This window comes from Osmerus eperlanus, chromosome 24 (genome assembly GCF_963692335.1).
Source record: "Osmerus eperlanus chromosome 24, fOsmEpe2.1, whole genome shotgun sequence".
Lineage (NCBI taxonomy): Eukaryota > Metazoa > Chordata > Actinopteri > Osmeriformes > Osmeridae > Osmerus > Osmerus eperlanus.
In genome coordinates, this window is record NC_085041.1 from 3,825,297 (window position 1) to 3,836,128 (window position 10,832).

Below are 10,832 nucleotides of genomic sequence, written 5' to 3' on the forward strand. Positions count from 1 at the left end.
ACGGTTGCCATTGATTTTGCTTATATCTTTACAAGGCACGTGAGATCGCCAAGCATTGGTTTTTAGGGTGTCATAGTTATATCTTCGTGCAAGCTATACCCGTTATAATATTACATAATCCCTTCAAATAGGGTAACAATGGACTTACACTCTGTGCAAGGCAAAGATTTCAAAGCATGGTCCTTTGCGGCAGCGGGCACAAAGCAGTCTTGATGCCTAGGAGCAGGGTATCTCAGGAGATCTGCAGTCTTGACGCCTAGGAGCAGGGTATCTCAGGAGATCCGCAGTCTTTCAATGAGTTGCCACACTCATTATAAAAGAATAAGAAGTCATAAAAATATTTTCATTTAATACACACTTAAAATACCAGTTGCAATGCATGGCTTCTCTTATTAGATGCCACTGTGAAAGTCACACAGTACAGCCAAAATAACAACAAACCAAATAGAAAGGAGTTGAGAGGAAGAGCGTATGTGTATATGTGTGGGCAAACTTGTGTTTCGTCCATGTGCAGTTTTAAGCATGTGCAGTCTTAAGCCACTGACAGAAAAAAATAAAAATAACAAAAAAGAAAAACAATAAGAAAGACACGTTTGGCAACAAAGTGTTAAAGATCAACATCAACGTGTTACAGAACAACAATAACAAAAAAATTCACTTACAGGGCGTGGCACATAAAATAAAACAATGAACCACTCCAAGATGGTATAAGCTCAAGACGCTCAGTGCTTCAGGTTTTTCCCATCCTCCCTTCGTCAAACTTCCTCCGTTTTTCCCCAACTGGTGAGTGTCGTTTCTTGGCTCATGGCATGATGCAAGTTGGTGTGGTCAGCGGTTTTTATAAAATCTCTTTTGAAAATGGTAGTGGGTGGGGGGTGGGTAGGGTCATTGGAGACAGGGTGACTGGTAGATATAGATAGGTACATAGGTTAGGCCAGGGTGCAGGGTGCAGGGGGAGGCTCTGTCCAATACACCGCAGCCCTCATTAAAGGTATTGCTGGAGGAAGTGTAGCAGCATAATCTCGTAGTGCTCTCCTGACTCCGGGCAGCGGATGCTGTGTCTCTCGTTGGGGTAAATCTGTAAAAGACCGGAAGGGGGTCCCAAAAGTTAGCGAGCACGGGAATCTAGTCTTTCCCACTACAGCAAGTGGGAATCGTAGATCGAAGATACAAAGTCCATGTGTGATGCACTGTTGTTCTGGACTTATTGGTACAGTGAGGGGTTTGATCTGGAGAGAAAAAACATTACGCAGCTTCTTACCTGTAGCTGATATGGCTTCCCTGCTCTGATGAGCTGAGACACAAGGAAGTTTGTGTGGAAAAAGTGCACGTTCTCATCCAGAAATCCATGAAGTATAAGTAACCTGTTGGGTCTATATGGAGGGGGGGGGGGGGGGGGGGGGGAATATAGATATTAGCATTAAGCTTTATTTTCACACAGATCCTTCTATTCATATCACGTTCCTTCTCTCCTAACCTAGTGTTAAGTACTAAATGAATGTCAGAATCATCCCCCATGGTGTCTTACTCGTTGGGCAGCTTGTCCACATGCATGGCGACCGAGCCGGCCTCGTAGCCCTGCTGGTTGTTTTCGGGCACGTCCATGTAGCGCTCGGTGTAGCCCGTGTCGTAGGCCATCCACACGGTCACTGGGGCCCCCGCTACAGCCACCTGGACACAGCGAGGGGGCGGGGAGACTCAAATAAACTGTTCTCGATAAGACGGCTGAAAACATAATTACCACCCACACCGCGGCTGGATTACCGTCTAGCTCTGAGCTGTCAGCACAAATGTGTAGGCAGTTGTGTGGATTGCTGAGTGGTGTGTTTTTATTAACCATTTGTTTGTCGATCAAGATAAAAGCATCTGCTAACGCCCCAAAATATTGAATTTTAAATGTGGTCTTATGTGATAAGTTGGAGACAGTTGGAGAGAGGCGGGGAGAGATGACTGCTTTCTGTTGAACTGAAGTGCTGCGGGAGTCTGGCTCGACGTACCTTGAAGATGTTGGGCCGGTGGATGAGACCCATAAGGGAGAGGAATCCTCCGTAGGACCAGCCATGGATGGCCACGCGACTCAGGTCCACAAACTTGTACTTGTCAGCCACGTACTGTAACCCCTCCACCTGGTCCTCAATCTCCACCTGGCCCTGAACATCAGCCATGTGAAAATGAACCAGTAAGTTATCAAAATCCTTTCACGATACTATGATCCTATTTTAAGTTCCATGTTAAAAGGTTAAGGCTGGTTTAGACAAGACTAGACACTCGACTGCAGTTTTTACCATTTTGTTTTTGAGTGCCCCTTCAAACTTCAGCCCTCTTTGACAGGAGCCCCTTCCATCAATAACAACCACAGCGTAACCCAGAGACGCTAGAGTGTTCAGGCGCAGGTACTTCACTCCTTTATAGGAGTTGTTCACCAGCTGCACCTGAAATAACAACAAATATCCAATGTCTAGTTATTTGAAAATGCAAGAAAATACCATCCCGTCAACAAACGACTGGAAATGAATGGCCTGCAAATACAGCAAAGCATCAGATGAGAGGAAGGTTGTCACCTGAGGGCCACCGTACACAAAGAGGATTGTGGGGTGCTTCCTGCCAGGGACCAGGTTGTGGGGTTTGTACAACATGCCGTAGAGCTGGAACCCTGACTTCCCCGGGAAGTTGAAGATTTCGGGAGGCACGTAGTCCGTGGGGCATCCTGGAAAACAACACAAATGGCCAACATCATCAAAAGGATCTTTAGACTATCTGTTGATCATATCTTTGGTTCAAATGTACAACTGCAGTATTCTCTGGGTCACGTTTGTAACCGTTTGGTGTTTTACAGATGTGTTCATGGAAATATAGAGATATTTCCCTTTAAGCCTCCCTTACCAGTAGCCTCCATCATGCTGGCCCAGAACTCCGGCTCTTTGTGGAGGGGGTCACTCTCTGGGCCCGTCAGCTTGTAGACGTGGACGCAGGGAGGCGTGCTAACGTTGCTATAATGGCTGACGAACATGTCAAAGTTCTACCCAGACAGGTGGAAGAGAAGAGAATCAGGGAGGTATACAAGATCCTCATAAGACGAAATGCGTGTATAATCACACTTTTTTATGCCTAAATAAGGTTCAAAGATATAATTATCATGCATTAGGGGTGATTTTCAAAACACAGTTAAATCTAATTATAACCGATATTTTGTCTATTTTTCCTCTAAGGCCCTCAGTAACTATAGGCAATCTTGGCAAAGCTTTGTCATGTTTCATTCAAAAACCCAAACAACAGCACTATGCTTTGGCTGAACGATAAGCGGCAGGCAGCGGGCCAAACCCGAAGTGTTCAGTGTCTGTGAAACCCTGATGATGCGTGTCAGCACAAGGGCCCCGTCCTCCAGTACCTGGCTGATGGAGCAGCTGTGAGAGAAGCCAGGCTTGGTCAGCCTGATGATGTCTCCCGGAGAGTCATAGCTCACGACGTACAGGTGGTGCTCCAGGGGAGTGTCCTTGGTGCCTTGGAAGTACACGAGCTTAGTGGCCTCGTTCACCCAGATCTAAATGAGGGGGGGGGGGGGGGACGAGGTAGACGACAGGATGAGGATATGATTACAGAACAAACCGTTTCACAGGAGACCAAGGACAATCTGTTGTTCCGGTACAGGACAGTCATGGACAGTAACAGTTTGTAGTTGCCAAAAAGGCTGGTGAGCTGCTAACAACAGAGGTTAGGGTTGAAACAGAACGCTGTGAACCCAGCAGCTGTGAAGGATTAGAGATCCCTCTGGAGTCTCACCTTAGAGCCGTGCCTGGCCAACACCTCCCACTCCCCACTGCTCAGCGTCACTTCCTCCTTGATCGGGCACTTGAAATCATCTGGAGGGAACAACAAGCCCTTGAAAACCAGCTTGAATTTCATTTCTCTACGATGACAAATGAAGACTTGTGAAAGCCAGTACGGGGATGGAAGACGAAGGCGTACCTTCGGAGTGAGTGTAGTCTCGGGCCCACTGGTAGCAGCCTTGCTGTAACAGGGAGGTGACCTTGTACAGGTGGCAAAAGCCTGTTTTGGACTCGTTCACCCACAGGAAGGTGATCTCGTCGTCGTTGGTTTGGATGAACGGGTAGAAGATGTCGTGGACCTGAGGGGTGAGACAGAACATCATCAAAAGAATGGTCGACCTGCCGATGAGAATCCATGGGAGGGGGAAAGAAGAAAAAAAAAGCGACATCTTTACAGACAGCCAGCAGAAGTAAACACGACCATTGATACCATTTCCTCGACACCAAGTGTGGGAAGTGGGAACGATATACTGGTCAACTGGAAGCAGCTACTTTTGATCGGATGTGAATGAGGTATTCACTGTGGCAGGCTCCATTATGCAAAGACAGAATTGAACCTGTGACTTCTAGACCTGCAGTCAAATGCTCTACCAATGAGCTACACCCATAAGCAAAGTAGCAGCGACATGTTCTTTCCAGCAGCAGCATAACCTGGGATAACCGAAGCCGAGTCGGCCCTGGGCTACTCACGTTGATCCAGATGTCTGTGGTCTCCTCGTAGATGATGAAGGGGTGGACCCCCTCGGGCACGGCCTCCACGCTCTCCTCTCGCTGGGCGGGGTCCTCTGCTACGGGGATGAAGAGGGCCGGGGGGAGCAGCTGCAGCTGCAGGCGCTGCTGGGTCCTGTCCAGCAACACGGCCCATGCACTACGGAGCACGGGAGAAGGGCAGGCTGAGTACAAACACATTCATGGTGTGTTTTGGGGGGACTTTCACAAATTCAGGTTGCTCCAACCCCAAAACTGGATCCAGCTGAGTTGGGGGTAAACATTTAAGTTTTTCTGCAGTTCCAAAGTTCAGTCTGAGGCCAGGGAGGTAGGTCTAGTGGAACTAGGTGGCTGGATTGGTGATGGGGGTCTGGCTGTGGAAACATTTGCCTTGGCAGAGATTTCAGGACAACTGCTGTACCCTAGGAGTGGGTAGTTGGCCATTTATTAACAGCCGGTAGCACAATAGTGAGAGCAGACCAGATTGCGGGTAAGTGTGAGATGAAACCTCAAGTAATGAGTTTTAGTTGACCGAAAGTAGGTTTGGTGCTGGACAAGACCTGCTTTGCTTAATGCAATGCTATGAGTGAGTGAGTGCTTGTATATCAATGTGTTTTCTTACATGGCAGAATGTCCCCATAGAAATACCAACTTACTATTTGCCGTCTTTTGTCCAGCCAGCTCTGGCAATGTACTCTACTCCGGGAAACAAGGTGGCGAATGGGAGAACCAGCTCTTTGTCTTGTGTGCTCACAATCTGAGCGGTAAACCAGAGGAAGATATATAAGCATGCATTGGCCAACAGAGGGATTTCAAATGCTGCATTCACTATGTGGAGACCATTATAATGTGTTAATGTATATAAAAAGAATAACTATACTCACTCTGCCGAGGTGGTCTGTTCGAATTTCTGCCAGTTTGAGAGTAATTTGAGGGTTCTTGCTCCCTGAAAACATGAAAACGTCAGTGTTCCATTGCCTCAGGTGTTTGGACACACCTGTAAGTCCACTCGTGAAGTCGGTCAGCCACGTGAGCAGTCATGACAAAAAGGTCAACGTGACAGGGCTATCACCAATAGGAAGCTAACCTGTGCGAGGGTATCTGTACACGTCAGTCTTGCGCTCCTCCAGAGCAGGGGATGGGACATGGATGACCTCCACTTCTGACTCATCCACCTCCTCATACAATAACTGAAGGGTTTTCCCTCCATCTGAATCTGAGAGAGGAGAGGCAAACCACTTTGTTCATATCATAGACATACTCCTAACTAATGACACCTTCCAAACGCACGTTCCATCTGATCAGAGGGGTGAGTGTATTCACACGGGTACTGATGATGCACATAGTCAGCCTGTGTTATTCCCCCCCCCACCCCCCCCCTCACCTTCAGGAGCAGCCGGGGACCACCAGTAGCCTGTGAAGCGATCAAACTCCTCCTGGATCACAAACGTGGCTACGCCCGCAGACCTGGGGTCCTCCTTCACATTATTCAGCCCTTTAATGACCACAACATGAACACAGTAAAATAGCGGAGAGGAAAAAGAATTGGTCATTGAGTGTTTTCATCTTAATTCAGGTTTTTTAAAGCAGGAGGACCTATTTGAAATATGGTGGCGAGAGTTAATAGGCTGGCAAGAAATCTGATGGAGCCCTTTAGTTCCAGTCGACACCCACCTTTGTGGCAGTATGTGAGTCTCTTTTCCTCTCCGGTCTCAATGCTGGCCACCCACAGGTCATTGTTGTTGATGAAAGCCATGAAGCTTGGGTCCCCTGGGGAGATCTTGGGGTCCATGCGCGTGCCTGAGCATTGTGTCTTAATCTCTACGGGCTTCATGGGGGACGCCTGCTAAAAATCACACTTTCAGGGATGAGGACCCCAAACTGTGGTCTGAGACCCTAAGCATGCATGACTGTTTTACAGTACACTATAAAAGTCCAAACAAAAGTAGCAGTGCGCCAATAGTTGTCAGACAAAGGTCATTGCAATACTATCTCAGATGACTCAGATTACTGACAGGCAATTTGTGTGTGTATACATTTCACAAATGTCATGAAAAGGCTTAGGTGGGGCCAGAAACAACAGGCTTGAGCTGTGTGCTTAGAATTACAGTTTTAAGCTCAAGTAGGAAGATTGAGGTACTGGCAACAAACCAGGAGATTTGCTTGGGTTGCCTCCCACATAACCATAACAGCAGTGAGCCCAGGACAACACAATGTGCCATAACCTTGACAGGAAGGGCCAGAGACGGTTTTCCTGTCTGTTACTCACAATGAAGCCATTATTTCCCCCATCGCGGCAGTAGAAGAGACTGTTGCTGGCTTGGAAGAGGAAGAGACCGCTCTCGGCGTGGTAGTCATATGATGTTATGCCAAACACTCCCAGTCGCTTCCTCTCCCGGAGCAGCTCCTCCTCCCGGGAGTACACACCATGGTAAGGGGTGGCCTGAGGTACGCCAGGGAGAGCAGGAGAGGGAGGAAGACAGCGAAAGAAAGAGACAGAAAGACAAAGGGGGGGGGGGAGGGGGGAGAGAGGGAGGGAGAAAGAGAGTGGAAAAAGAGAGAGGTGAGGGGGATAGTGAGACGTGGGCTCTGCGGGAACACTCTTGCAATACATCCTTCCCATAGAAAATGACTGGTGTGTAATGACCAGGCAGACAAAGCCCACGAGCCGTGTAGAGGAGCACATTAGCAGCAGGTTGCCACGTCGATAGTATGATATATTCAAATCAGAGCAAAGACGGACTGAAAGCTCGACCTCTAACGCCTTCCGGTGAATGTAGTGTCAGAAGAGAGAGCCCCTGGTGCATGTGAAGAGGTTACCCAGGGGAGTTCACTGCACTGACATCGGGGTTAAAGGGTAGGGGGCTCACCTGAAAGTGATCTAGCATCTGTTTCCACGACAACACTAACAGGGCCTCTTTGCGAATCTTCTTAGGGATCTCAGAGTATAGTAATGAGTTTTCCCTACTTCCATAGGGCATTCCTGCAGGGATGGGAAACATAAAGCGGTAGATGTAAACCATAACATGTTAATGGTTGATCTTTCAAAAGCATCCGCCAACAATGTTGAAAAAAATGCCACACGAGAAACCGAAAGTACGTTTTACATGGTGTAAGACACGGTGTTGAATTCCAAGATGGAGGTGTGGACTCACCGAGGTAGTACAGCCGATGGGAGTGGGGACTCGACTCGTCATGCTTCTGCACAAACTGGAAGTCGTGCGGGGCCTTGTTGATGACCATCCCTGAGTACTTGCGACTGGTGTGGATAATGCTCCTCAGGCCGTCCCAGGTGTGTTTCTCCACGAAGAACTGCGAGGGCACGTCCTCCATCTCCACCACTTCTGTGCTGTCTGAGAGCTCGTCCACTGCAGTCATCCCAACAGCTGAGTAACTGTGCACAGGTAGACTGGTGAGCTCACAGAAATAACCAGACCCAAAATACGGTTTATTACATCATTCCTAAAGATCGAAACACTGGAGGAACATTAACTAGGCTTCCTGAATAATAAGATAATACTATTATAATGTGTATATAATATATAATAAGATGATTTATGTAAATAGCAGACAACAGTGTATATTAAGGGATAACTGAATTTGCGGTGTCGTTTACTGAATAAAATACAGGAAAAGCAGATCTATTTCATACCTTTTACAACTACCTTGAGTTTCGTCTTCAAGTTTCACCCTCTTTACTCTATGCATCAACCACCCAACAAGCCTGAACCAGATTTGATAACCTAAGGAAAAGAAAAAATACAATTATTTGACAACCTAAATTGCAAGGTGGTACAACAAAGTCTTACCTCCCGCAACACCCCTAGTAAACTGATAGAAACCCAGTCTGGCAAAAAATATTGACTTATAAGCCACACTGGTAGTGGAACCAGATAAACAAAGACAGCTCCTTGTAATTGAATTCCATCAACTGATGCTATACCAAAGAAATAGGCATCTTTAGGATATTCCCCTCTCGGCTGCTTCATTGAGGCACAGAATTCAACTATTTAGACAAACCTTCTCTTGCTCCTTCTCTGTGGCTGCCTGTGACTCACATACATCTCCCTGCTAAATATTTTAACGCATATATGTTATCAGTATGGGGAATGTTATGATGTTACTCTACATTTTATGGGTTAAGCAACTTACAGTAGGCCTGATTGAAGTGCTTATGTTGTTATTAAAGTAAATCACCGAAAACTATGTTAAATTCGAACATGAACGAATGACGAAATGGCCAAATAGCTAGGCCACTCATACAGCCATGTCAAAATCAAGCTCCTTCTATGTTGTTACTAAATTTACACAGCAAGTTATGTAGTCTACACCTGCTTAAAAAATGAAACATTAGCGCTAAAACATTGCATTAGTGAAAAAAGCTCATTACATGACTGATACTAAATGTGTAAAGGAAGAATGGAACGCCTGAAAATATGAAATATGCATTTGCTCGCCAACTATTAAAAAGAGCTATCTTAGCGTTAAATTGCCAAACTATTCAGAGCACAGCTTTCATTCAGTGCGGCTAACTCGGGTTGGATTGCTTCAAACTCAATAGAGGAACTATGCCCTACTTCTCCAGTTGTAATAAATGGGCGAACTGGTTCCTGGAGCTTGTTGTTACTAGCAAGCTAACGTTACAAGCTAATCTGCTTCCTCGACACTGCGAAACCTAAGAAGAGAAAGCCTAGTACTAGCTAGCTAACGACACTAGGCTAGCATGACAACACACTAGGAGCTAGATAGACTATCTAGCTAACGAGAATCTTGAAACAGGTAGCCCCCCGAGTCATGTCAACCCGGCTGGGCAAAAAACACCGCAATTCAATCAGTCCACATGCCCTGAACGAGCTAGCTAAAATGGTAATTTAGTTTACGTTTGCTTTTTGAAATCTCGTATAATGGTAAATTATTACCTAGATTAACCACCCCCAGTCAGATGGTCTACATAGCCAGACTAGCTACTCTAATTTAGCTAGCTCTAGCTAGCTAGTAGTAGCGAGCTAAGAGAGATACCTACACTGTAGCTGGTTTAGTTAACGCAAACAGCTAGCGTTAGCAGGGCACTTAAACAGCTTTTATACTTACAGGTTCAGCCCTATATTTTGTATTCAGATATAGAACTAATATCCAACCCGTTTTCTAAATTAGTCAAAATCTTCGGTAACCGATCATAACGACTGCCAATCTTTGCCTGTAACAAAGATTTCTAATTGTAGTTAGCTTGACAAAGCAGGGTGAAGCCAGCCTCAATGAGGAATCCCATTTCCGGTTGATTTCTTCCAAATGTTTTCAGAATAAAGGACACAAGACCAACTGTATTTTTAGTTTTTGAAACGTCTGAAATAAACGGTATTTCCCCCATAATTATATGAATATAATTATACAGTAAAAAAAAATAAAAATAGTACACGAACAAGATACCCTGATTGGTCGAAACAAATACTGTAATAATAACAAAAGTTGTCTTCGTTTATTACATTTGTGATTTAGCACTTTTTTAATAGCCAGATTGATACGTTTTTTTTAAATATGCATAACCATTATCACTACTCCGAGGTAGCTCGTTACACCCACAACAAGTTGTGGCACATCTCAGGGCAGGCTCATATTCTGAAGGCGAATTTGCAATACCGGAAATGCAATTAAGGACTATCGAGGCCAGTTTCACTGTACTTCTTGACAACACAATCACGGAAACTGGCACCATGAACAAAGCGACCTGTCCACCGGAAACGATACACGTGATACATGTTTCTAAGATTCTTGACGTGTTCTTTAATTCATTTAAGTATGGATTAATAATTCAATAGTAAATGTATCCCTTATGAAACCAGCGACACTATTATGGAATTATTTAAGTATTTGAAATTCCTACTTTTTGCTTCTCAAAGTTCAGTCATCTCATTAATTTAAATTTAATTTAAATTACTCATCCCAACTCACAATTTGGGCTACTTTATTTCCTATTACCCAAAACAAGTATAACTAGATGCAGATCAGGACTACCTTTAATCATAGCCATAGTCATAGTATTTAAAATCGACTCCTTTTGTACCATATTTAATCTTGAACTTCATTAAAATATGGTCAGTACATTTTGATTTGCAGAACCAAAAGTTTATGGCTTACAAAAAAGACAGACAGCAATAAAAGGCATGATATCTTTAAAACATTTATTTGAAATAAGTTTTCCTTTCTTTTTGCATAAGTGCAAAATGCACTCGAACAGCCACCTGAGGGAAGTCTACATCTTTAAATAAAAAACAAGCAAAGTGTACATTTATAGTACAA

At 45.1% G+C, this 10,832-nt stretch overlaps 1 protein-coding gene across 3 annotated transcripts; it reads right to left on the bottom strand.

Moving 5' to 3' along the window:
- Positions 1 to 332: 332 nt before the first annotated feature.
- dpp9 (dipeptidyl-peptidase 9) lies at positions 333 to 9,798 on the bottom strand. 3 transcript variants are annotated; one of them, XM_062450923.1, is made up of 21 exons: positions 9,627 to 9,798; positions 8,188 to 8,278; positions 7,691 to 7,929; positions 7,406 to 7,518; positions 6,805 to 6,978; positions 6,210 to 6,378; positions 5,920 to 6,030; positions 5,623 to 5,751; positions 5,420 to 5,481; positions 5,192 to 5,292; positions 4,518 to 4,695; positions 3,967 to 4,126; positions 3,781 to 3,860; positions 3,389 to 3,541; positions 2,884 to 3,019; positions 2,562 to 2,707; positions 2,286 to 2,432; positions 1,998 to 2,150; positions 1,529 to 1,671; positions 1,262 to 1,373; positions 333 to 1,078 (listed from the first exon to the last, which is right to left on the bottom strand). In XM_062450923.1, the coding sequence occupies exons 2-21, from the start codon at positions 8,241 to 8,243 to the stop codon at positions 986 to 988; spliced, it is 2,655 nt and encodes an 884-aa protein (XP_062306907.1). In that variant the 5' UTR covers positions 8,244 to 8,278; positions 9,627 to 9,798; the 3' UTR covers positions 333 to 985. The 3 variants fall into 3 exon arrangements, with proteins under 3 accessions (XP_062306907.1, XP_062306908.1, XP_062306906.1); XM_062450924.1 differs by having other exon boundaries at positions 6,210 to 6,381; positions 8,201 to 8,278; positions 9,627 to 9,797; XM_062450922.1 differs by having other exon boundaries at positions 6,210 to 6,381; positions 9,627 to 9,796.
- Positions 9,799 to 10,832: the final 1,034 nt, after the last annotated feature.

Coding starts and splice junctions, on each gene's coding strand:
- dpp9 (XM_062450922.1), bottom strand. CDS start 8,243: ATGCATAGAGTAAAGAGGGTGAAACTTGAAGACGAAACTCAAGGTAGT. Junction 6,382..6,804: donor GGGGAAATAATGGCTTCATT/GTGAGTAACAGA, acceptor TGTGATTTTTAG/CAGGCGTCCCCCATGAAGCC. Junction 6,031..6,209: donor ACTCACATACTGCCACAAAG/GTGGGTGTCGAC, acceptor TGGTCATTAAAG/GGCTGAATAATGTGAAGGAG.